This window comes from Danio rerio, chromosome 5 (assembly GCF_049306965.1).
Source record: "Danio rerio strain Tuebingen ecotype United States chromosome 5, GRCz12tu, whole genome shotgun sequence".
NCBI lineage: Eukaryota > Metazoa > Chordata > Actinopteri > Cypriniformes > Danionidae > Danio > Danio rerio.
In genome coordinates this window covers 71,439,431-71,463,875 of record NC_133180.1, presented here as the reverse complement: position 1 = coordinate 71,463,875, position 24,445 = coordinate 71,439,431, and the positions used below count along the sequence as shown (strand labels likewise).

Below are 24,445 nucleotides of genomic sequence, written 5' to 3'. Positions count from 1 at the left end.
ACAGAAACGGTTTGAGAAAATCCAATATAATGCTTCCGTAATGCCTGTTGATAAGTTTGCTGAATTCTCACCCAAGTTTAAGCTGCCGGTCAACATTGTGCAGATGCAACAAGAGGATGCCAGTCTTGTTCCTTATCTGGAGAGAGCAAAGCAGGAGGATGGAAAAACTGTTGATGGAGAGACAAAGGAAAGATTTTGTATGTACCAGGGTCTACTATACCGTCAGATGGGACAAGTGACACAACTGGTGGTACCACAGTGTGTCCGGGAAGTTATTCTTACTCTGGGTCACTCGATTCCTTGGGCTGGCCACCTGGGGAAACGTAAAACCATCGCCCGGATCAGAAAACACTTCTATTGGCCTGGTCTGAACTCAGAAGTAGCCCAGTACTGTAAAACCTGCCCTGAGTGTCAAAAAGTGTCCTCTGACTGCCCAAGGCGGGTCCCTCTCCAACCACTGCCACTCATAGGCACTCCATTCGAAAGACTGGGAATGGACATAGTTGGACCAGTGGAGAAAAGTCGTTCGGGTAACCGATTTATGCTTGTAGTGACTGACTATGCCACTAGGTATCCTGAAGTGTTTCCCTTAAGGTCAGTTAAGGCCAAGTACGTGGCTACCTGTCTAGTGCAACTGTTCTCCAGAGTTGGCTTTCCAAGTGAAATTCTAACCGATCAAGGGACTAATTTTATGTCGAATCTTCTGAAGCAGGTCTATAGGTTGCTGGGCATCAAGAGTTTGAGAACCACTCCTTATCATCCCCAGACAGATGGGTTAACCGAAAGATTTAACCAGACGTTAAAGCAGATGCTACGCAAGTTTGTTGGTGAGTCTGGCACTGATTGGGATCAATGGCTCCCATATCTTCTGTTTGCCTACAGGGAAGTGCCACAAGCCTCCACTGGATTTTCCCCGTTTGAGTTGCTTTATGGTCATGAAGTCAAAGGTCCATTAGCATTACTCCGAGAAGTTTGGGAGGGAAACCCACAGAGAAATGATGAAACTAATGTGGCATCCTATGTGATTCAGATGAGGGAACGTTTGCAAAAGATGTCTGCACTAGCTCAGTCTCATTTGGCAGAAGCTCAAACACGACAGAAAACCTGGTACGATCAATCCGCTCGGGAGCGGCAGTTTGAGCCCGGTCAGAAGGTACTTGTGATGTTGCCCAGTCATGAAAGTAAGCTGCTTGCAAAATGGCAGGGGCCGTATGAAATTAAAAGGAAACTAGGTCCTACCACCTATGAAGTTGCTCTATCTGACCATGCTCATTCTACACGTACTCTGCATATAAATTTGCTTAAAGAATGGTTTCCTCGTCCTCCTGAATCTAGCCACAGCTTGATGATCTGGCAAGTCAAAGAAGAGGATGATTCTGAAGTATTTCTGCCTCAGTCAGCTCTAGGAGATGTGGATCTGAGTCACCTGTCCCCACAGCAACAGCATGAGGTGAGAGAAATTTGTTTACCAGAAGTCTTCTCAGAATACCCTGGCTTTACCACCTTGATTGAACATAATATTGAGTTGAAACCCGATGCTGTAGTTCGAAGAATGAGTTACAGGGTCCCTGAACGTCTCCAAGAAGCGCTGAAAGAGGAGGTGGATTTGATGCTGAGGCTGGGAATTATAGAACCCTCTAAAAGCGAATGGTGCCACCCTGTGGTCCTTGTTCCAAAAAAGGATGGGTCTATAAGGTTTTGTATAGACTTTCGTTACCTCAACTCTGTGACCAAGTTTGATGCTTACCCTACTCCACGAATCAGTGATCTCACTGATCGACTGGGCACCTCAAAGTTTCTAACCACCATTGATCTTTCAAAAGGTTATTGGCAGATTCCGTTGACTCCACAGTCCAGAGAACTCACTGCGTTTAAAACACCCTGGGGCCTATTCCATTTTAAGGTTCTAGCCTTTGGACTGCATGGGGCACCGGCCAGCTTCCAAAGACTAATGGACCAGGTACTGCGAGGACTACCATTTACAGCTGCTTATCTGGATGATATTGTGGTGTACAGTGACACATGGCAGCAACATCTGAAGCATCTCCAGGAAGTTCTGCAACGCCTTCAGGCAGCCGGCCTGACAGTTAACCCTCAAAAGTGTACCATTGCAAAGGCAGAGACGGAGTACTTGGGGTTTGTTATCGGTAAAGGGGTGCTCCGACCCCAGGTGGAGAAGGTACGGGCCATTGAAGAGTGTCCACAGCCACAAACTCGTAAGGAGTTAAGGTCCTTTTTGGGTATGGCTGGGTTTTATCACAGATTTATTCCCAACTTTTCTGGGCGGGCTGCAGTATTGACTGACATGGTTGGTTCAAGGAGTCCCAATCAGCTGAAGTGGACCCAAGAAACTGTTGCAGCTTTCCAAGATCTCAGAAAGGCCTTGAGTAAAGATTCTGTCTTGCATAACCCTGATTTCCACCAACCCTTTGTTTTGCAAACTGATGCTTCAGATCGAGGCCTGGGAGCTGTATTGCTGCAGGGCAGCCCTGACACTCGACGCCCAGTGGCCTTCTTGAGTCGAAAGCTCTTCCCCAGGGAAGTTCGCTATTCTATTGTGGAAAAGGAATGCTTGGCTGTGAAGTGGGCATTGGACTCTTTAAAGTATTATCTGCTAGGCCGGGAGTTTATACTGGAGACTGATCATAAAGCTCTACAATGGCTTCAAGAAATGAAAGATACCAACAGTCGTATTACCCGCTGGTACCTGGCCATGCAGCCCTTCCGGTTTATTATCAGACATGTCCCTGGCAAAGAAAACCTTACGGCTGACTACTTGTCCCGATGTGCCAGTGACATTCCCGAAGGGAGGGAGTATGTGATGGCCAGTGTGGTGGCCACACATTGAGAGTGAGGCATGCACGCACACATACATACACAAACATATATATATATACACACACACACACACACGCACACGCACACGCACACACACACACATTACACATATTCATTTAAGATTATTTATTGGTCACAGTTTCAGTTATTGTGTTTATACATTTTCGTTTCATTCATATCTGATTTAAATAAGACTCATACACTTTCAGTTTCTCATTACCTTTCTTTATTATTCACAGTACATTTATTACTATTTTGGGTGCACACAAAATCAGTTATCTGTACTGTATGTTTTGTTAATTTAGTTTTCTTTTGAGTTTAAGTTACCGTGCTGCAGTGCCGACGAGGAACAAAGTTTCCGGGTGTGGTCCACCCAAGTAAAGGTCCGACGTGCCGCAAGAGGCCGTCTTTTGGTTCCGCCTGCCGATACCATTGGCTTAATGGCTTGGAGGGAGAGCTCATGTTTAGTTTAGGTTCAATAATGATTTGCAATGTTTGTTTATTCAGATTTATATTTAGTTTTGCCTTATTTATAATTTATTTAACTTTTATATTTAGATTTGTATTTAGATGTTTGGCTTAGTTTATTGTATTTGTAAATTGTATGTTTTTGTCTCCCCCTTCTTGTTTAATGTGGACTAGTCCCTGTGCTATAAATGTGGTCTGTCTTGTCATTTCATGGAGTTCTGTTTTTGGTTTAGACATGATTTGTTTGGTTTGAACTCAGTTTGTTTTCCTTGTTTAGTTTATTGTTCTTTCAATTGATTTAATTATTTAATTAATTTATTTTTGAACTTTTTGTGAACCTTTTTGACTTTATTAAAAATAATTATTTTTGAAAATCTTCTTTTTTTGTATGCCCCTTACTGTACGTGCTGGCTCGGTCCCTCACAGCAAGTTATTCTTTAAAGGGCAGATTTCAAGCATCTCCACATTGGACCTCCAGTGTTCTTTAGCCAGCACCTAGACAGCAGCTCTGCACAGGAAGTTTGGTCAGATGAGAAATGGTCGAGCCTGGCTTCTCTCTAGGTTTTTTTTCCCTTCACTTTCGTCAGTTGGTCAAGTTTGTTCCTCGCTGTTCTCACCGCTATCTTCCTTGGTTTGGCACTTGTAGACCTGCGCATCGATGGATTTGCTCCTCAGTGTTTGGACTTTCAGCAGAGTTATTTCAAATTAAACCACAGTAAATTGAACTAAACTGAACTTCAAATCTGAAAACTGGACTGACGCGGTTTCAATTTACTTGAACTTCTATGTTCAGCTGCTTCGACACAATCTACATTGTAAAAGTGATATAGAAATGAAGATGAATTGAATAATATTTCCAAAGTGTAGAAACATCCGTACTCAAACAACTAATATAGCCTAAAATACAATGCGCGTTGGATGTGAATTCAATTAGACCTACAAACTCGAGTAAAGGTGTAAACAATCTTCAAATCGCTTTGGTAAAGTTGTTTGAATGACTAATAATTGATATCTAGCTAATAAATTGTGTATTCCGTGTTACATTTGATCATCAACAACAATGTGAACTTACATACAGACATGTTTGGATATTAACTTTTGAATGCACAAATATTATTAAAGACTCGTGTATGGCAGATTCATCTGCTGCTGTATCTCCAATGTGGTAGGTAATTAATTATAACAGAAATGTGGATGAAATTATGTAAATCATGTATAAATGGTATAAAGCATTTATCAAATAATGGTAAGGATTTGTTATAGTTTTTTATGCATCACTTTAAATACAGTACACAGCGAGTCAATAATGTTTCACAGTCACTTACTTCTTGTGTGCGTGGAAGGAGGCATAAGTGAAACTCTTCCCATCATATTCTCCAAAAAACTTGCTGTCCATCAAACGGATGTGATAAACTTCATTCCCCGAGCAGCGACCGTAAGTCCTCTGCCACTGTTCTGGAGACGTCTGACCTTCTCTGAAAACACAAACACAAAGATCACACTGCTAACTTCACGATATTACTGTGGAATCAGGTTTCACCAAGTAAAAGGTTAAGATTATTTAATCACCATTTTAAATGAAATATAGGACATATATTACAATGTTGGTGGCAGTACGTTGGCGCAGTGGGTAGCACAATCACCAAACAGCAAGAAGGTCACTGGTTCGGCTGTTGCAGATCGCTGGAGAACTACAATTCCACAGAACCACTTATATGAACTACAAATCCCATCGTGCAACAGACACAGACACAAACACAAGCACAAGCACAAGTACAAGTTCCGGTTCCAGTTTGGTTCTGGTTTCTGTTCCAGTTCTCTACCTGATTGCACAGACAGCTGAAGACTCAGCAAAGAAGTCTGTGTGCAGTCTTTAAATCCCTGGTTATCATTCCATCATGAGCTTCCAACTGTGTGTGTGTAATCAGTGGGAATCAGAAACTGGTGTGTATAAGGTGCATGATGGGAGTTGTAGTTTATTAGAGTGGCAGATGTGTAATGTGTTTTTCAACCGCTAACAAGCATTGTGCAATACTTCGGCCACATTTTCAAAATTGTTTACACAATGTTCATTACATTGTGGAGGTTCCTACCCCCCCCCCCCCCCCACCCCCCAAAAATAAAATAAATTAATAAATAAAATAATAATAATAGTTGACGGAAAAATAAAGCTATATTTTCCTATTTTCTAACATAATTAGTACCAACAAAACTTTTTTTACTACAATTTTAACAAAAAAATTCTATTGTTTTCATATTTTTTTAAAAAGACCTTCTATATTTAAAAAAAAGCATGTAATTTATCATCAGTCTATTCAGAAATGAGTTTGTTAGTAAAAAAAACGTCCTAAAAATGTATTGTTTTTGCAGTTTGTAGAGTATAAATGACAAAAAGGGTTTGGGAAGTTTTGAAAAATGTGTTCATTTTGTGTGAACGCAACAGAAAATGACTCTAGGTTTGCTTCGCATAGACTCCTGTTTGGCTGATTGTGTGAGCAAACGTGAAACAATTTACTGTTAGGTGTCCATCTGATGATTGATCATGGCAAGTTTAATGACATTGATCAGCCCTTCTCGCTAATCTGCTCAGAGTAATTATTAGTGACACCGTTATTTGTTTAGGGATCACAGAGCTGGAAAGGTTGCGCGAGGAGTCATCATTCACTGTTAAACATTGAGTGAATTAAAGAGAATTTCAGGAAACACGCGTCATACATCAGTGTCGGGAGTAAGAGGGAAAACGTCAGTACTCACTGTCCTCGAGACGTGTGCACCAACAAGGTGACCAGTGTGGAGGTGGCGGGACACACACAGTTCAGGGCCAGCATGGCGTACTTGAACTCCTCTTCACACACCACGTGATCTAGCAAACAAAACATACCTACACATAATCTATTTGAGATAATATAATATAATATAATATAATATAATATAATATAATATAATATAATATAATATAATATAATATAATATAATATATACAACAGTTCTGGTTCTTGAATCTGATTGGCTGATAGTCGTGCGATATTCTGCAATATCATAACTCCTACAGCTATTCATCCTTCTGTATTACTCCACCCACATAGAGTGAGCAGTTCAATAAACTCACTACAGTTTGACAAATATTGCAGCTGTTGGACAACATAATGAACTTTTGAGGCTTTTTCTCGCGAGAACATACAGTAGTTGTTCAGATTGCAACTATGCAGTTTATTTATAAGGATAGTGGGCTCTATTTTGACGGTCCATGCGCAGAGCGCAAAACGCAGGGCGCAAATGGTTTCAGGGCGTGTCAGAACGAATTTTTGCTAATTAACGGGCGGGGAAAATCCGCTTTGCGCCATGGCGCATGGTCTAAAAGGGTTGAGTTTATTTTCTTAATGAGTTATAGGTGTGTTTTGAGAATAAACCAATTAGAGTCTAATCTCCCATTCCCTTTAAGAGCCAGCAGAGTCGCTCCATAAGCGCATTCGCTATTAACAGGACGCAAAGTAAGTCTAAGTGGAAAAATGAGCATTTCACAAGCAAACAGTTAACAGTTAACAGTTTTTTTAACAGGAAACTGTTAAACAGAGCATCTACTGCGTGAGAATGAGAGATATTGGATCTCTTTCACTTTCGCTCTTGGATAGGGAAACCTTTACGCACAGACACCAATTAGTCTATAAATAATTAATTGCGTTTGTTAAGCGCAAATATTCGTTTCAAAACTATTTCTAAATTCAGTTCTAATTTCCAGCAAACGAATAAATGAACAAAATTAACGAAGTGTTAACCTGAGTTATCCTAAAACACATGCTGTGCCCCATATGGTCTAAAACCTGGCAGGTGGGCAAATCTAAGCTTGTTTTTAATAAAACAAATACAAATATGGATATAATAAATAATACTGCTAATAATAATAACATTATACAAAAGCAAACTGTTATGAATGAACTGAAAAAGCCTCCCGAGATGAAGAAGACATAAAAGACATATTTATGTAGGCTAGAAAATAATATGTTTTGGTATATGTTAATCCTTTATATTTATATCCTATATATATATTCTTATTATATCCTATATATATCCTTAATATTTAAATTTTTTCATATGTAAAGATATTTGCCTATTGCTCTCGTGTGTATTAAGCAGTGTGTAAGTGAGGCGCAACTCTGCGCCGGAGTTTAGACCGGGTTAGTTTTGGTCTAATGAAAAATCTATTTTAGTTTCTCAAAATAGCAACGTGCCAGCAGTGCGCCTCAGAACGCCTTCCTTTTTAGACCAGAACGCCTATGGGCGCACATATGAGCGTTAATGCATTTGCTATTTAAACATATAGCGCAACACCTCAAAACCACTCTTGTGCCAAGCTGAAACTAGCAAACAAGTCTTGCGCTGTGCCTTGCACTCCAATGCGCCGGGTGTATGATAGGGCCCAGTGTTTTTTAAAATTATTTATCATTTCGGAGATTCAGCACCTTGGAATCCATTAGCCTGTCATACTGAGCAGAGCAAAGACGGTTGATGCTCCGCCACAAGATGGCTAAAGAGATTGCATAATAAGTCCTTAAAGGAGAAAAACTCATAATTTCAAACTACAGCAGATCAAATCATTATAACTGAGTGAGTTTCTAAGTCGATCTCTCTCTTTTGTATTTTGCAGTGCTGTATTTATACCTTAGTAATCTGGTAGTGTTGCTTTGGCTTTTTCGGGGTTAATTATTGTGCTATCCCAACTGCAACAGAGAAATACTGTCTCTAATGTCTTTAGACTGATGGAATTTCATGCCATTCAGCATTATAATTTTAAAATATGAGCAAAATCACCTGTTTAGTCATCACTTTTGACATTACGCTAGAGAATCATTCAAACACTAGGTCTAAAGTGACGGTGGGGAATGAGCAACGGTTTCTGCTGTTCAGTCAGCTGCAGATGTGAATGAATGGGAGACGAGAGTAGTATTGGATTTTCTTTTTTATTTACACGATTATGCCGTCAAACTATTGTATAAATGCAATAACACACACGTAGCAGTGCGATTTGGCTGTATATTGTCACTGCTACACGTGTGATATTGCTTATACAGTATATCAATATTGCAAGTTTATCATTGTGAATCATGCTAAGATAAGGAGATATACTGATTATGCACTTGCTCAAATTTAACTAGGATATTTTTTTAAGGAAGAAAAAGAACAACAACAAAGTTACAGTCTGTAGCTTTAATAATCTACTTTAAATCATAAACGGATCATAAATGGATGCTAATGAGATAATTCACACAAAAAATGAAAATGTACTAATAATTTTGTCACCTTAAAGTGTTCCAAACCTGTATGATTTTCTTTCTTCTGTTGAACATGAAAGCAGATTTTTTTATCAAAGTTGAAAACCTGTAACCATTTACTTGGTAGGAAAAACAAATACTGTACAATAGAAGTCAATGGTTACAGGTTTCCAACATTTTTCGAAATATCTTCTTTTGTCTTTAACAAAAGAAAGAAACTAATAAAGATTTGAATCAAGTAAAGGATGAATAAATTATTACAACATAATATTAAAAATAATAATATAATACATTTTTGGGTGTAATATAATAAATTTTTAAAGGGAACTATCCCTTTAAAAAAACAACAGTTTTAATAAAGCACTAGGCTCAGATGGACTCCCTGCTGAATTCTGCAAACATATCATTCTTGTGAAATATGGAGACACTATGAAGTTCCAAACACCTTAGTTTGCCATCTGTGCACTGCCCCAATCTCAGAAATTGGAAAGCCAGACAGAAATACAATATCTTTTAAATCAATCATCTTGTTTGTTTTAATACAGACAGATACTCTTCATTTGAGAGGCACTTTTCATTTGGTAACACAAACCTACATGTTTATGCTTGTATATCACATGTCAAATCACTTTTACAACATATTCATAGGGGTGTACTAATTTTACACCATGATTTTATCCCTTGTGCGCTGTTGGGAATGTTTGCATGCACTATGGGGTGAATCCGAGGCTTAATTCAGCCACAACGTTCTCTGTGTTACAGCAAATGGAATGATTGTTGCCGACAAATCTTATTTTGACATATATTTTGGGAAAATGCTTTTAAATTTTGCAAAACCAATACATTCTGGCCAAATTTACTATCCTTTCGTTATGTTAGTGGCTGTTTTTGCCCCATCGCTTTCCATTATAAGCCATGACACCATACAATCATTCCCTATTGGGAAGAGGTAAAATGTGAAATTTTTATGAATATGAAACATGGAACGAGTCATCGGTGGAGATCTCAGGAAAACAAAACACTCACCTGCAAATTTGACATGAAATTTGTTCTCGGGTTTGAGGATCTGGACATAAAGAGGACAGTTTGGAGCAAAATCCTTCACAGCCCAGGCTCGCAGAATGGTCTGATGATCCTATAAGAACAGACATCAGTTTTACAATGTGAGGATGTGCCAAAGATCGCAGTTTCGGTTAAAAATTGTCTTAAATGTTCCACTGAAGGGCCTGTGGGTGAGCACTCTATTAAAATAGTTGGGTTAAAAATACCCCGACATATAACCCAACTATAGGTTATTATAGCACCTTCCCAACTATGGGTTATTTTAACCCAGTGCATTGGGTTATATAATTTATCCCAATGCATTGGGTTATTTTTATTAAATGTTATTTTTTTCCATTCGGGTTTACTATTACTACTAATATTTTATAATTATGGCTGCTCTGTTAAAATAGTTGGGTTAAAAATACCCCAACATACTGGACATCCCAACTATAGCTTATTATAGCACCTTCCCAACTATGGGTTATTTTAACCCAATGCATTGGCTTATAAAATTTAAACCAATGCATTGGGTTGTTTTGATTAAATGTTATTTTTTTCCATTCTGGTATTACTATTGCTACTATTACTAGTACTACTATTAATTTTATAATTATAACTGTGTAAATTAATAACATACAGTATTCAAATATATTGAAAATCCTTTTTTCCATTACATTTTAGTTCTAGACACTTTTGGTAAAATAAATCAAGAATCACAAACAATAAGGAAACAGAGACAGTTATAAACTGTGCAAGCTGAAAATCCTGTGTAGATTGAGCAGAATAAGGAGCTCTGTGTGCTGTAGAGACTGTCCAGCAGCTGCAGCAGGCTTCACTCCACAATGTAATGGGCTCCACAATGTACAATAACATTTAACCACCACATCCAAACACTTCTAAAAGATGGTCTTGGATGGTGAAATGGATAGAAAAACTAAACAGAAAGGTAATTTATTAAAAAAATAACAACAAAATTATTGTGTTATAGCTTAAATAAACTTTACTACGCAAAAACAACATTATACACACCCATATACAAATATATATATTTGTGTCAGTTAAATCAGTTGACTGTTGAAATTCAAATTTTTAACCCAACTGGTTGAGTTATTAATAAATACCCTAATAAAGGTTAAAAATAACCCAACAAAGCACCAAATATTTTTAACTCAACCATTGGGTAAATAAATAACTCAATGTATTTTAGAGTGTAGATTTACAGCTTACATATATATACAGTTGAAGGCAGAATTATTAGCCCCCTTTGATTTTTTTTTCTTTTTTAAATATTTCCCAAATGAATTTTCTCGATAAAATGAGAAAAAATGAATTTTCTCGATAGTCTACAGAACAAACCATTGTTATACAATAACTTGCCTAATTACCCTAACCTGCCTAGTTAACCTAATTAACCTAGTTAAGCCTTTAAATGTTACTTTAAGCTGTATAGAAGTGTCTTGAAGAATATCTAGGAAAATATTATTTACTGTCATCATGGCAAAGCTCAAATAAATCAGTTATTAGAAATGAGTTATTAAAACTATTATGTTTAGAAATGTGTTGAAAAAGTTGCTCTCCATTGAGCAGAAATTGAGGAAAAAATAAACAAGCGGTCTAATAATTCAGGGGGGCTAATAATTCTGACTTCAACTATTTATATTATATACAACTATTTATATATATATATATATATATATATATATATATATATATATATATATATATATATATATATATATATATTAGATTTCTTATTAGTTTTAAGTTATTATTTAATTAATAATATCATTATTTGCATTACATTTAAGTGACATGATCAATATTTTGATCAAGTAATTCACTTTTGTGCTTCTTTCATACATTAGAAAATGTCAATTGTACATTTTTCTTCTCGCAAAAGTTTTTAATTGTTATGAGTGTGACTTTGAACAGGTTTCTTGAACATGACAATGAGTTCACTGTACTCAAATGGCCTCCACAGTCACCAGATCTCAATCCAATAGAGCACCTTTGGGATGTTGTGGAGCAGGAGATTCGCATCATGGATGTGCAGCCGACAAATCTGCAGCAACTGCGTGATGCTGTCATGTCAATATGGATCAAAATCTCTAGTAAACTAGTAAGGTGTACCTAGTAAAGTGCCGGTGAGTGTACATGTCTTAGCAGTTTGGCGAGGAAGTATATCGATGTATTATGAGTATGCACTTACAGCAGCGGTGCGGTCCACTTCATTTCTGCTGCTGAGGATGAAGCAGGCCTCCGCATCATCCATCCTGCATGACACAAAACGTCAATACACATCAGCATCACAATACACAAGCAAACGCACACACACACACACACACACACACACGCGTTCATATATCCATATATATATCGTTCATATATAGGGAACTAACATAGACATAATAATGACATAATGACTATCTACAATTTTACATTTTCAAAACACTTCAATCTGTGTGATTCATAAGACTTTTTTAAACATGGAGACCTTAATTTTGGTCTGTGAATTCAAGTTTAAATCCCTGCAGGGATATAAAAACAAGTACACAAACACACAAGCACAACACAATGATTATTTAGACCACCACCCATCAAGTAAATTCATGTATAGCATGAATGTTATTAAAGGTAATCAATGGCAGTTTTTTACTGTTAATGTAAAGTAAAACATGAAATTGACCGAGTCGCTGTCAATATTCTCCTGGTTTTCTTACTAATAATGATTTCAGTGTGTTAGCTAAACTAAATCTGTGATATGTCCTTCATAATTTCCACTCTTCCTTCAAACACTGTTTGTAAAGCTCTTATTATGAAAGCTGGTGGTGGACGACAATAGTATTAAGGAAACAACATATACCAGCCATCAAAGTATAGCCACAAAAACAGCAGTAAAATCTCTATCTATCCAGTGTAAACACTGCCGACCACTTATTTGTATCTGTAAATCTCCATCGTGTATTAATAGTCTCATACGTCATTAAAAATGCATCAGCACACAGAGTGTTACTGTAATAGCTTTGCATTTATTTGTGCGTTAAATTACAGCTACAAAATAACCTGTGCTTACTTGTGGAATGTAAAATTTTTATGTTCTGTGGACATTTTGAAGAAGATATTTTGAAGTATGTGGAAACATGTAACCATTGACTTCCATAGTATTTGATTTTTTACTATGGAATTCAATGGTTACAGGTATTTAACATTCTTCAAAATATCTTCTTTTGTTGTTTTCATTTATTTTGTTCTGAAGATATTTTGAAGAAGATGTTTTGAAGTATGTTGAAAACCTGTAACCATTGAGTTCCACAGTATTTGATTTTTCCGACTAAGGAAGTCAACGGTTACAGGTTTTCAACATTCTTCAAAATATCTTCTTTTGTGTACAACAGAAAAAAGCTCACATTTACAAAATATACACACAAACAAACACAAACACACATAATTTATTTATTTTTTTGTTCTGAAGATATTTTAATGTTGGAAACCTGTAACCATTGACTTCCAAGTCAATGGTCACGTTTTTAACATTCTTCAAATTTTTTTCTTTTGAGTACTTTCATTTTATTTTTCTTCTGAAGATAATTTAAAGGACGTTTTGAAGTATGTTTCCAAGTAATGGGTTGCCGCTAGAAGGGCGTCCGCTGTAAAAAACCATACATTATGCTGGAATAGTTGGTGGTTCATTCCACTGTGGTGACTCCTGATAAATAACACGCTTTGTCGAAGGAAAATGAATAAATGAATTAATTAATTTTGAAGTATGTTGGAAACATAATAATAATAATAATAATTCGTTACATTTATATAGCGCTTTTCTGGGCACTCAAAGCGCTTTACACAATGGGGGGGGAATCTCCTCATCCACCACCAGTGTGCAGCATCCACCTGGATGACGCGACGGCAGCCATTTTGCGCCAGACCGCACACCACACACCAGCTGATTGGTGGAGAGGAGACAGAGTGATGATATGCCAATCATGATATGGGGAGGGTTAGGAGGCCATGATGGACAGAGGCCAGTGGGCAGATTTGGCCAGGATGCCGGGGTTAAACCCCTACTCTTTTTCGAAGGACATCCTGGGATTTTTAACGACCACAGAGAGTCGGGACCTCGGTTTAACGTCTCATCCGAAAGACGGCGCTCACTGAGCAGTATAGAGTCCCCGTCACTATACTGGGGCATTAGGACCCACACAGACCGCAGGTTGGGCGCCCCCTGCTGGCCTCACTAACACCACTTCCGGCAGCAACCTAGCTTTCCCAAGTGGTCAAACATGTAACTATTGACTTCCATAGTATTTGATTTTCCTAATATGGCAGTCAATATTTACAGGTTGCAAAAACACATACACACAGTATTACTGTAACGGCTTTGCATTAATTTATGCATTAAATTACAGCTACAAAATGACTTCTGCATATTTGTGGAATCTATACTTTTTTTCAGAAGATACTTTGAAGTATGTTGAAAACCTATAACCATTGACTTCCATAATATTTGATGTTCCTACCATGGAAGTCAATGGTTACAGATTTGCAACATTTTTCAAAATATCTTTTTTGTGTATAAACAATTTTTTTGTTCTGAAGATATTTTAAAGAAGATATTTTGAAGTATGTTGGAAACCTGTAACCATTGACCTCCATAGTTTTTGATTTTCCGATAATAAATGTCAATGGTTACAGGTTTTCAACATTCTTCAAAATATCTTCTATGTTCAACAGAAGAAACTCACATTTGCACACACACACACACACACACACACACACACACACACACACACACACACACACACACACACACACACACACACACTAACACATGCGCACACAAGCACACACACACACACACACACACACACACACACACACACACACACACACACACACGCACACACACACACACACACACACACTGGAGCTCATTATTAACAAAACAATCTCTAAAGTTGTAAGAAGTCCTCTGTAGGAATAACTACTGACGTGAAGTAAAGCTCCCACATCATGCATAATTCATCCAGTAAAGTGCAACAGCAATATACACATCTTAAAAATTAAACTTTTTAACAACAAGTGCAATTTTCTCAAGTCATCCTTTAAACACCAGCCTTCCCATTGCAGCACACAGATTACACGTACGGCCAAGAAACTAAGACCAACTGAGCTTGATGAGAGATTCATGCACTAGAATATGAAGTGAGCATATTGAAACAGATTTGCTGCATTCATAATGAAGGAATACAGTGGGATTTTAAATGCAGTTGCATGGCAAGAAGCAGCACATTTATTATCCTTAAACCTCAGGGCGGCTTTAATAAGGAACAGATGGCGTCAGGTTTGGCTCTGCTGGTGGACTCTTAAAAAAATAAAGAAATAAATCACACGGACTATATTCAGTTTTGTTTGGAAGCTTTCCAAAAAATCCATTTAGAGAACGTTATGCTACTTTAAATCAAAGACATGCCACTCTGATATACCACGTTTGATACTTTTACGACTCGCATTCACTAACAGCTTTTTCACTCTCAGATTGAAGCACAAGTTGATAATGAGATGCTTATGCTAATGCTAACTGAACAACATTTTTATCTAAAAATGGAATTTCTAAGCCTTTTGTTAAGTTTGTTTATTGGTAAGGGTAACACACAACAATACATTAACCTATTACAATCAATGCGTAGATATACACAACCTGACAAAAGTCTTGTCGCCTATACAAGTTTTAGGAACAACAAAATATCTTGACTTTTAGTTGATCATTTGGTATCAGAATGGCTTATATGAAAGGCAAAAGCCTCTAGATCAGTGGTTCTCAAACTGTGGAACGCGGGCTTCCTTCGAGTACGCCAAATTTGTCATATGTACATGCTACAAATATTTCAAAATTGATCCAAAATTATGTATATGTGAATATGACATATAATAATATTCGTTTTATGACATATAGCCTATATTTCTGAGTTCCAGGCAACATTTTCAGGTGTTGATGAATTGGCTACTGTATGTTAATACTTTACATTTAAGTACAGCACTTTTCTTTTTACCTTAAGCATATTTTAATTTAAATGTTGATGTTTTTAGTTTTTTTTATTATTTTTTTTTACATATAAGCACAGTACAGTGTTAACGTTCAGACTATTTATGTTTAAAGTGGCTGACAATAATAAATATTCTTAATAATAGGAATTAATCTGCCACGTTTTTTAACTGTGCAGAACTGTAGCTGCTTTACCGGGCTACTAATACGCTACTGTATTTCAGTACTACTCATTATGGTGGTACTTGGAGAGAAAATCTTTTTTCAGAAGTGGTACTTGGTGAAAAAAGTTTGAGAAGCACTGCTCTAGATTAAACTTGTTTTAGCAAAATGTATATATATATATATATATATATATATATATATATATATATATATATATATATATATATATATATATATATATATATATGATCATGCCTTGATTTTTAATTATTTAATTAGGAAAGTAAAGTTTGACTTTGTTTAGACAAAAGTCTTGTCAATTAACAGAAATAATGTCCAGTATAGAATATAAAGTCATGCTGTAGTGGAAAAAGATTGAATATTGTGTATGACTCCCATGAGCTTGGAGGACTGCATCCATACATCTCTGCAATGACTCAAATCACTCATTAATAAAGTCATCTGGAATGGCAAAGAAAGCGTTCTTGCAGGACTCCCAGAGTTCATCAAGATTCTTTGGATTCACCTTCAAAGCCTCCTTCTTCATCTTACCCCAGACATTCTCAATAATGTTCATATCTGGTGACTGGGCTGGCCAATCCTGGAGCACTTTGACCTTCTTTGCTTTCAGGAGCTTTGATGTGGAGGCTGAAGTATGAGAAGGAGCGCTATCCTGCTGAAGAATTTGTCCTGTCCTGTGGTTTGTAATGTAATGGGCAGCACAAATCTCCTGATACCTCAGGCTGTTGATGTTGCCATCCACTCTGTAGATCTCTCGCACACCCTCATACTGAATGTAACCCCAAACCATGACTTTTCCTTCACCAAACTTGACTGATTTCTATGAGAATCGTGGGTTCATGCGGGTTCCAGTAGGTCTTCTGCAGTATGTGTGATGATTGGGATGCAGTTCAACAGATGATTCATCAGAAAAATCGATCTTCTGCTACTTTTCCAAATGATCAACTAGAAGTCAAGTTATTATTTGTTGCTCTTACAACTGCGATCAGGACTTTTGTTGGTTAGTGTACATTACATGATAACTTTACAACTCGCGTTCACTAACAGCTCTTTCACTCTCAGACTGAAGCACAAGCTGATATTGAGATTGTGCTAATTGAATGATCTAAACTACCATTAGCCTGCCATTAGGCCAAACCTGAACATGCTGTCCACTTTATAGTGAAACATAAATCATCCGACACAACTGCTGTTTCAAGAGTTCACACTAAGCTGATGATTTATAAAAGCTTGTTTGGCATGCTGTCCCGGGAGAGAGCCCCGAGCTCAAGGGCTCCTCGAGCCCGGGGCTTCCTCCCGTTGGCAGAGCAAGAGGGGAGCCTGAGCTCGGTGGATCTCAGAACTCCCCTGCTGCGGTAGCAAAGGGAACACAAGGGGTTAGACAAATGCTTGATTGTTATGTATGTTGAATGTCTTTGGATGGTGGGAGGAAACCGGAGAACCCGGGGAAAACCCACACGGACACGGGGAGAACATACAAACTCCTCACAGAAACACCCACCGGTCCTGTGGAAGCAGGGCTGGCAGTGTTCTTGCTGTGGGGCTCACAGTGCTAACCACTGGGCCGCCGTGCCACCCAATCAGAGGCAAAGGAGGAGAATAGGGGAGGAGGGGGGTTTCTTCCAAACGAAGACAAAGTGAACTGAAAACTGTGGCTATTTATAGTAGCTCAGGGCTTATATGATTGGAAGATAGTGATTAGCAAATGCGAGACCGGCCGTGATAAATCATAAGCATGTGATCCTTTCGAAATTAGTTTATGAATAAACTTCACTTTAAGCAGCTTTCTTTTAAGTTTTACTGTCTCTTTTTTTACAAGTCATCTTCCTGAATATAAAAACAGTTGAATTAAAGTACTGCACTCCATATCTTCCTCTGTTTTTTTTTTTCTCTCTTAATGTACTGATGAATGTACTAAAGCTCTCCTGACACTGTTAATCTCATCCTGTTGTCAGTTTTCAAATGTTCACAGTAATAGAGATGATTGTAATGTCTTATAAAAGGACCTGATGAAATCATTTACAGCTACAGATAAAGTTGCAGATACATTGGACTGCTCTGTCTATCACTCTCACAGACTCAAAGAGGGCCAGAAGCTCATTTAAATCTACAGTAGCTGCAAAATTTAAGGTACGTCCAAAATCTCTATTCTACACCATTTTGCAGTAATGCACTCACATCTAACATTCTAAAAAGAATAAGTGCACTTTAATACACAGATCATGCATTTATTGGAGGGATAAAAAGAGGTGTGTAATGTTGTACACTTCATGCACTTAGCGGTAACATGCTGCCGCTGTCTCGGTTGAAGGTGTGTGTGCACTTCTGGTTGTCTGTGTTGTCACATGGTTGTTTTGTTTTCCCACGTGTGTTTGTTGTTGTGTGTCTGTGTTGTTGTGGTCGCATGGGTTATTGCTTGTCCATCAGCTGTTGTGATTAGCCGTCCAGCTGTGGCTTGTTATCGCAGCTATATCTGGGTGGCGGTCCTATGTTCTTCTGTCTGTTCAATATTGTTAGTTGTGTTACTCTGTGTTTTGTCAGGATTAACCTGGACTCTTCTCTGAACTCCTGATCTGTTGTCTGGTTCACGGTCTGACTACTTGACGCTATCAGCTACATTGTGTTAAGTTTTCTCTTTTGATTTTCGCTTGGACTTTTTTTGTCAATAATGTTTCACTTGCAACTTGGATCTAATTATGTTGTTTTATTGCTATTTGAAGAGTGCGACAGCTGCTTGTCATTAAGCAATAATTCATCCCAAAATGTTTATTTCTCACTCGGATGATGTTCCTAATCTATATTAATTGATTACTATCCAATTGATGATAATAAACCAACTAAATTCATTCATTCATTTTCTTGTCGGCTTAGGCCCTTTATTAATCCGGGGTCGCCACAGCGGAATGAACCGCCAACTTATCCAGCAAGTTTTTACGCAGCGGATGCACTTCCAGCCGCAACCCATCTCTGGGAAAAAGCAACAAAATATTTTAAAGAAAAAAAAAGTTTAGATATTTTTGCCATATCGCCTACCCCTAGTTCAATTTATTGTGTTTTATGAATGTCTACACTTAACCTAACTCTAAACCCAATCTCACCGTAACCTGTTGTGTTTTATTAGTCTACTCCTACTCCAACCATAAAACCAACCTCACAGTAACCTGTTGTGTTTTATTAGTCTACTCCTACCCCAACCTTAAACCCAACCTCACAGTAACCTGTTGTGTTTTATTAGTCTACTCAAACCCCAACGTTAAACCCAACCTCACCGTAACCTGTTGTGTTTTATTAGTCTACTCCTACCCCAACCTTAAACCCAATCTCACCGTAACCTGTTGTGTTTTATTAGTCTCAAACCCCAACGTTAAACCCAACCTCACCGTAACCTGTTGTGTTTTATTAGTCTACTCAAACGCCAACGTTAAACCCAACCTCACCGTAACCTGTTGTGTTTTATTAGTCTACTCCTACCCCAACCTTAAACCCAATCTCACCGTAACCTGTTGTGTTTTATTAGTCTCAAACCCCAACGTTAAACCCAACCTCACCGTAACCTGTTGTGTTTTATTAGTCTACTCAAACGCCAACGTTAAACCCAACCTCACCGTAACCTGTTGTGTTTTATTAGTCTACTCCTACCCCAACCTTAAACCCAACCTCACAGTAACCTGTTGTGTTTTATTAGTCTACTCAAACCCCAACGTTAAACCCAACCTCACCGTAACCTGTTGTGTTTTATTAGTCTACTCCTACCCCAACCTTAAACCCAATCTCACCGTAACCTGTTGTGTTTTATTAGTCTCAAACCCCAACGTTAAACCCAACCTCACCGTAACCTGTTGTGTTTTATTAGTCTACTCAAACCCCAACGTTAAACCCAACCTCACCGTAACCTGTTGTGTTTTATTAGTCTACTCCTACCCCAACCTTAAACCCAACCTCACCGTAACCTGTTGTGTTTTATTAGTCTACTCCTACCCCAACCTTAAACCCAACCTCACAGTAACCTGTTGTGTTTTATTAGTCTACTCCTACCCCAACCTTAAACCCAACCTCACAGTAACCTGTTGTGTTTTATTAGTCTACTCAAACCCCAACCTTAAACCCAACCTCACAGTAACCTGTTGTGTTTTATTAGTCTACTCCTACCCCAACCTCACAGTAACCTGTTGTGTTTTATTAGTCTACTCAAACCCCAACCTTAAACCCAACCTCACAGTAACCTGTTGTGTTTTATTAGTCTACTCCTACCCCAACCTTAAACCCAACCTCACCGTAACCTGTTGTGTTTTATTAGTCTACTCAAACCCCAACCTTAAACCCAACCTCACAGTAACCTGTTGTGTTTTATTAGTCTACTCAAACCCCAACCTTAAACCCAACCTTACAGTAACCTGTTGTGTTTTATTAGTCTACTCCTACCTCAACCTTAAACCCAACCTCACAGTAACCTGTTGTGTTTTATTAATGTCTACTACACCAACACCAACCCTAAACCCAGCCTACTTGTGGTGTAAGTACCTCTTACTTGGAGGTCACTTAGCCTACTTGTGGTATAATTCCTCCCACGTGGAGGTTGGAGGTCTCCGGGCTCCAACTCTTCCTACTTGAAAATTTTAAGTTGTCCCCTGCCTGTATCCAGAGCAAACTACGACCACATATAGTCAAACCAAAAATGAATAGCATACTTGGCCCTCATGAGGTCTTGGTCCTTCAGTGCAGAGCCTTGGAGGTAGATGACCCGCTGAGACCACAGTGGGATCTGCAGTATTCGCCGCACCTGGATGTCCATCTCCGTGGGACAGAGGATCACCACATAATAGTCCTACATGACATTCGAGACACCTTTATCAGCTGGATCACAATGTTTTGTATTTATATAAGCAAGAGCACGATGAATATGCAAGTGCTAGTAATAGTATGCACTTCCTTTCTAAATTAAACTGTGTAGCAAAGTTTGCAGCAGAAGATTAAGACAAAAAAGTGGTGAACATTTTAAATGAAATGAACATTTCCTCATCATTTCTCACACACTTAAGTATTTCTTAACTTTCATGTACACTGTTATGGTCTGTAGGAGTTTGAATTTTTGTCGCTTTCTCTCTCTCTGTCGCTCTCTCTCTTCACAGGTATTTGTTGATTGGATCCCGAGCCTGTCACTCCTCATTAGGGTGTTTCCTCGTAGACCAATCAGGTTTTGTTTTGCAGACTTTATATTTGACCGGCACTCCTTGTTTGTTCAGTGCTGTGTGTAATGGAGGCCAGCTAGTAAGTGCTGTGCAGGTACACCTCACTCCTCCAATGCGGAAGGTTGCTGGTTCGATACCAGCTCGGAGCAGGTTGGGTGGCATAGGACCGACGGCGTTACATTGGTGCCGTGACCCGGATGGGAGTGAGGTTTAGGGGGTGAGTGTAACGGAGGCCAGCTAGTAAGCGCTGTGCAGGTAAACCTCACTTCTTCAATGCGGAAGGTTGCTGGTTCGATACCAGCTCGGAGCAGGTTGGGTGACATAGGACTGACGGGGATACATTGGTGCCGTGACCCGGATGAGAGTGAGGTTTAGGGGGGTGAGTGTAGCGGAGGCCAGCTAGTAAGTGCTGTGCAGGTAAACATCACTCCTCTGACCTGTAAATGTGCTCTAGCGACAGACGCTAGAGGCCATACTCTTTAGAGTTAGAACAACCGACTCCCATGCGGGGTTACATGTATGTGTGGGTTTGTGTTGTGCACGCTTGTTTCTGTTTTTGTATTATGATTTGTTCCACGTATCTCTGAACTGATCCAAATAACTATCAATCCAATATGGTTTAAGAGTTCATCATTCCTTTTTCGGGTGAAATACATTTTGCCCGTAGTTAAATAAGTGTTCAGAAACATTAAGTAAGTGGCTGAGCGCTGTTTTTTGTATTTTTGTTTATCATTTAGGGACCTTATTTTGTGGCGTTGCATACACTGAAGATTTCGGGTTCTTTTTCAGATTTTTATTTTACTTACTAAGTTTACTGGGAATCTTGTGTTCTAGTTAATGTGGCTGTTGGTTTTGTTTAGTTCTATGCTTTGGCGCCACTCTAGAAACTTTTGTAACAACATGAAGTAATTGTGTTGAACTCTGCATTTTTTAGTTTATTTATTTCTAAAGGTTACTGCACACTGAATCCAAAAATTTCGTTCGTCATTTTCGCATGGTAAAAAATATATTGGATCTCACGTTGTGTCAGTCGCATTGACTGCCTCAAAAAAATTTAGTCCGTCATAAACTAATTCAAACCGGGTTCAATTTTTACCGCTTTTAGCATCCGAGGTGTCTTGACAGTTCCGAACTACAGTAAAACCGAAAAGGCAAATACAGAATGCTGTCATTTGAGCTACAGGTAACATTATAATAAACAGTGCATAAAATGAAGACATAATGAGGTAGACAGTAGAGAACCCCTATATGCTGGATTTAGTCACTGGGACACATCCCCCTTGCTGCTGTTTGATATGTCTGTGTCCATACATTTGACGTCCTGCCCATAGACATTATAATAGAAAGCATGGGGGGAATTTGTGGATGATTGCAAAGTGAAAATTGGGGGGCGTTTTCTGTTGACGATTGCAAAGTAAACTCCTTCATTTCCAACGCTATCACTTTTATTTTGAGGGGAATTTTTCTCTAAGAGAAAAAAAGGGCAGGTGCACCCAAAGAATGGTTCAATTCCATGTCAACAGCTCCTTTAGAAATATTACTTCACTGAAAAAACATGACTAGTTCAATGATTATTCCCCTCACTTTCCCTCACCTGTAGTCTCGGGTGGGCATAGAACTCATTGAGGAAATCCATGAGCAGGTCTATTTTGAGTGAGGTGACGCAGAGCACCACGTGTTTCTCTGTCTGAGCGCGGTGTCTGCTGTAGTTTCCACCTGACTTCTGCCTCTCCATCCATAGATACGCCAACTCCTCGAACTGGTGTGAAAAAGACAGAAAGTACTGTGAATTATTAGCAATTCCACTTGTTTATGCAACACAGGCTCATTGGAGATACATGTTTCAGCCTACATATTTGTAAAAGTACAAAAACTACGTACTTCAACATACTTTTAAAGGGCAGTTTACCCCTTTTTTTATGATTTAATATTAGTATTATGGTTGTTCTGAGTGTGCCAGTTTAGGTTCAGTTCAACACACAGTTCAGATGTTTTTATTATAATGTGTTCAAAAGTGTCATGTTGGGGGTGTGTACACAGCTCGCTGTTTTAGGTGCATGTTGCTTCACATGAAAATTAGTTTCTGCTTCTCGCTCAATGTAACAAGTGGGCGGAGCCAAGAGCTCCCCCGCTCTGTGTTTGGCAACAGACAGGCAGACAGAGAGAAATGACATGAGTGAGAGGACCAGCATTCAGCCGTGACTTGGGTCGCTTTCAAAAATCTTTCAATTGTTCTGGATGGAAACAATGCATTTATTCACAAATGTTTAATGTAATTATTCAGTTTTGCGCATAAGTCTAATTAACATCTTTGAATGGAAACATACAGTTGAAGTCAGAATTATTCGCCCTCCTGTTATTTTTTTTGTAAATTTTCAAATATTTCCCAAAGGATGTTTAACAGAGCAATTACATTTTTGCAGTACTTCCTATAATATTTTTTTCTTCTGGAGAAAGTCTTTACTTTTTGTTTTATTTCGGCTAGAATAAAAGCAGTTTTTAATTTTTAAAGAAAACATTTTAAGGTCATTATTAGCCCCCTTAAGCTATATATTTTTTCGATTGTCTACAGAACTAACCATTGTAATACGATGATGTGCCTAATTACCCTAATTAACCTAGTTACGCTTTTAATTTGCACTTTAAGCTGAATACTAATATCTTGAAAAATATCTAGTCAAATATAATATACTGTCCTCATGGCAAAGATAAAATCAATCAGTTATTAGAAATTAGTTCTATTTTGTTTAGAAATGTGTTGAAAAAAATGTTATTGAAGGAAAAATATACAGCGGGCTAATAATTCTGACTTCAACTGTATCTATTGAATGCATTTTGTGTCAAAGCAATGATAATCCTTCACCTGTAATGGCAGCACCACCAGCGCCACACAGATCATGATGACCACCAGCAGCTGAGAGGGCCAGATTCTGGGCGTCACATCTCCATATCCAACAGTGGAGAAGGTGACGATGCAGAAATATAAAGCGTCAAAGAGTGTCAGATTCTTCCCTGCTCGCTCCAGGTGCTGAATCCCACAAGCCCTATGATGAGCAATACAGAAGAAGTGCAGGTTCTTTTGAAAATATAGATTATACAGTACTGTGCAAAATCATATATATACAGTTGAAACCAGAAGTTTACGTACACTCTAAAAAAAGGAACATAACCATTTAAAAAAAATGTCTGATGGTAAATCATACTAAACGTTTACTATTTTAGGTCCGTTAGGGTTACCAAAAATGATTTACATTTGCTATAATGGCAGAATAAAGAGATTTTTTTTTTTGAGATTTTTTTATTTATTTCTAGACAGTCAAAAGTTTAAACACATTTCATAGATATTTTTTTTAGCTTTGCTTTAAAATGGTATAACTTTGGTCAAATGGTTTGGGTAGCCATTTCAC

At 38.2% G+C, this 24,445-nt stretch overlaps 1 protein-coding gene across 18 annotated transcripts in view; it reads right to left on the bottom strand.

Moving 5' to 3' along the window:
• kcnt1b (potassium sodium-activated channel subfamily T member 1b) overlaps positions 1 to 24,445 on the bottom strand; it is a 180,926-nt gene that overhangs the window by 58,913 nt on the left and 97,568 nt on the right. For 15 of the 18 annotated variants that reach the window (XR_012406481.1, XR_012406482.1, XM_073951598.1 and 12 more), the window contains 7 exons: positions 23,902 to 24,082; positions 22,633 to 22,797; positions 20,538 to 20,674; positions 11,830 to 11,893; positions 9,603 to 9,711; positions 6,061 to 6,169; positions 4,632 to 4,781 (listed from right to left, as the gene is read on the bottom strand). Coding sequence is in view for 16 of the 18 variants with exons in the window: in XM_073951598.1 (XP_073807699.1) it covers positions 4,632 to 4,781; positions 6,061 to 6,169; positions 9,603 to 9,711; positions 11,830 to 11,893; positions 20,538 to 20,674; positions 22,633 to 22,797; positions 23,902 to 24,082 (915 nt within the window). In the remaining 2 variants the exon portion in view is untranslated. Of the gene's footprint in view, positions 1 to 4,631; positions 4,782 to 6,060; positions 6,188 to 9,602; positions 9,712 to 11,829; positions 11,894 to 20,537; positions 20,675 to 22,632; positions 22,798 to 23,901; positions 24,083 to 24,445 lie in introns of all 18 variants that reach the window. The other 3 variants (XM_073951599.1, XM_073951602.1, XM_073951608.1) reach the window with 1 other exon arrangement.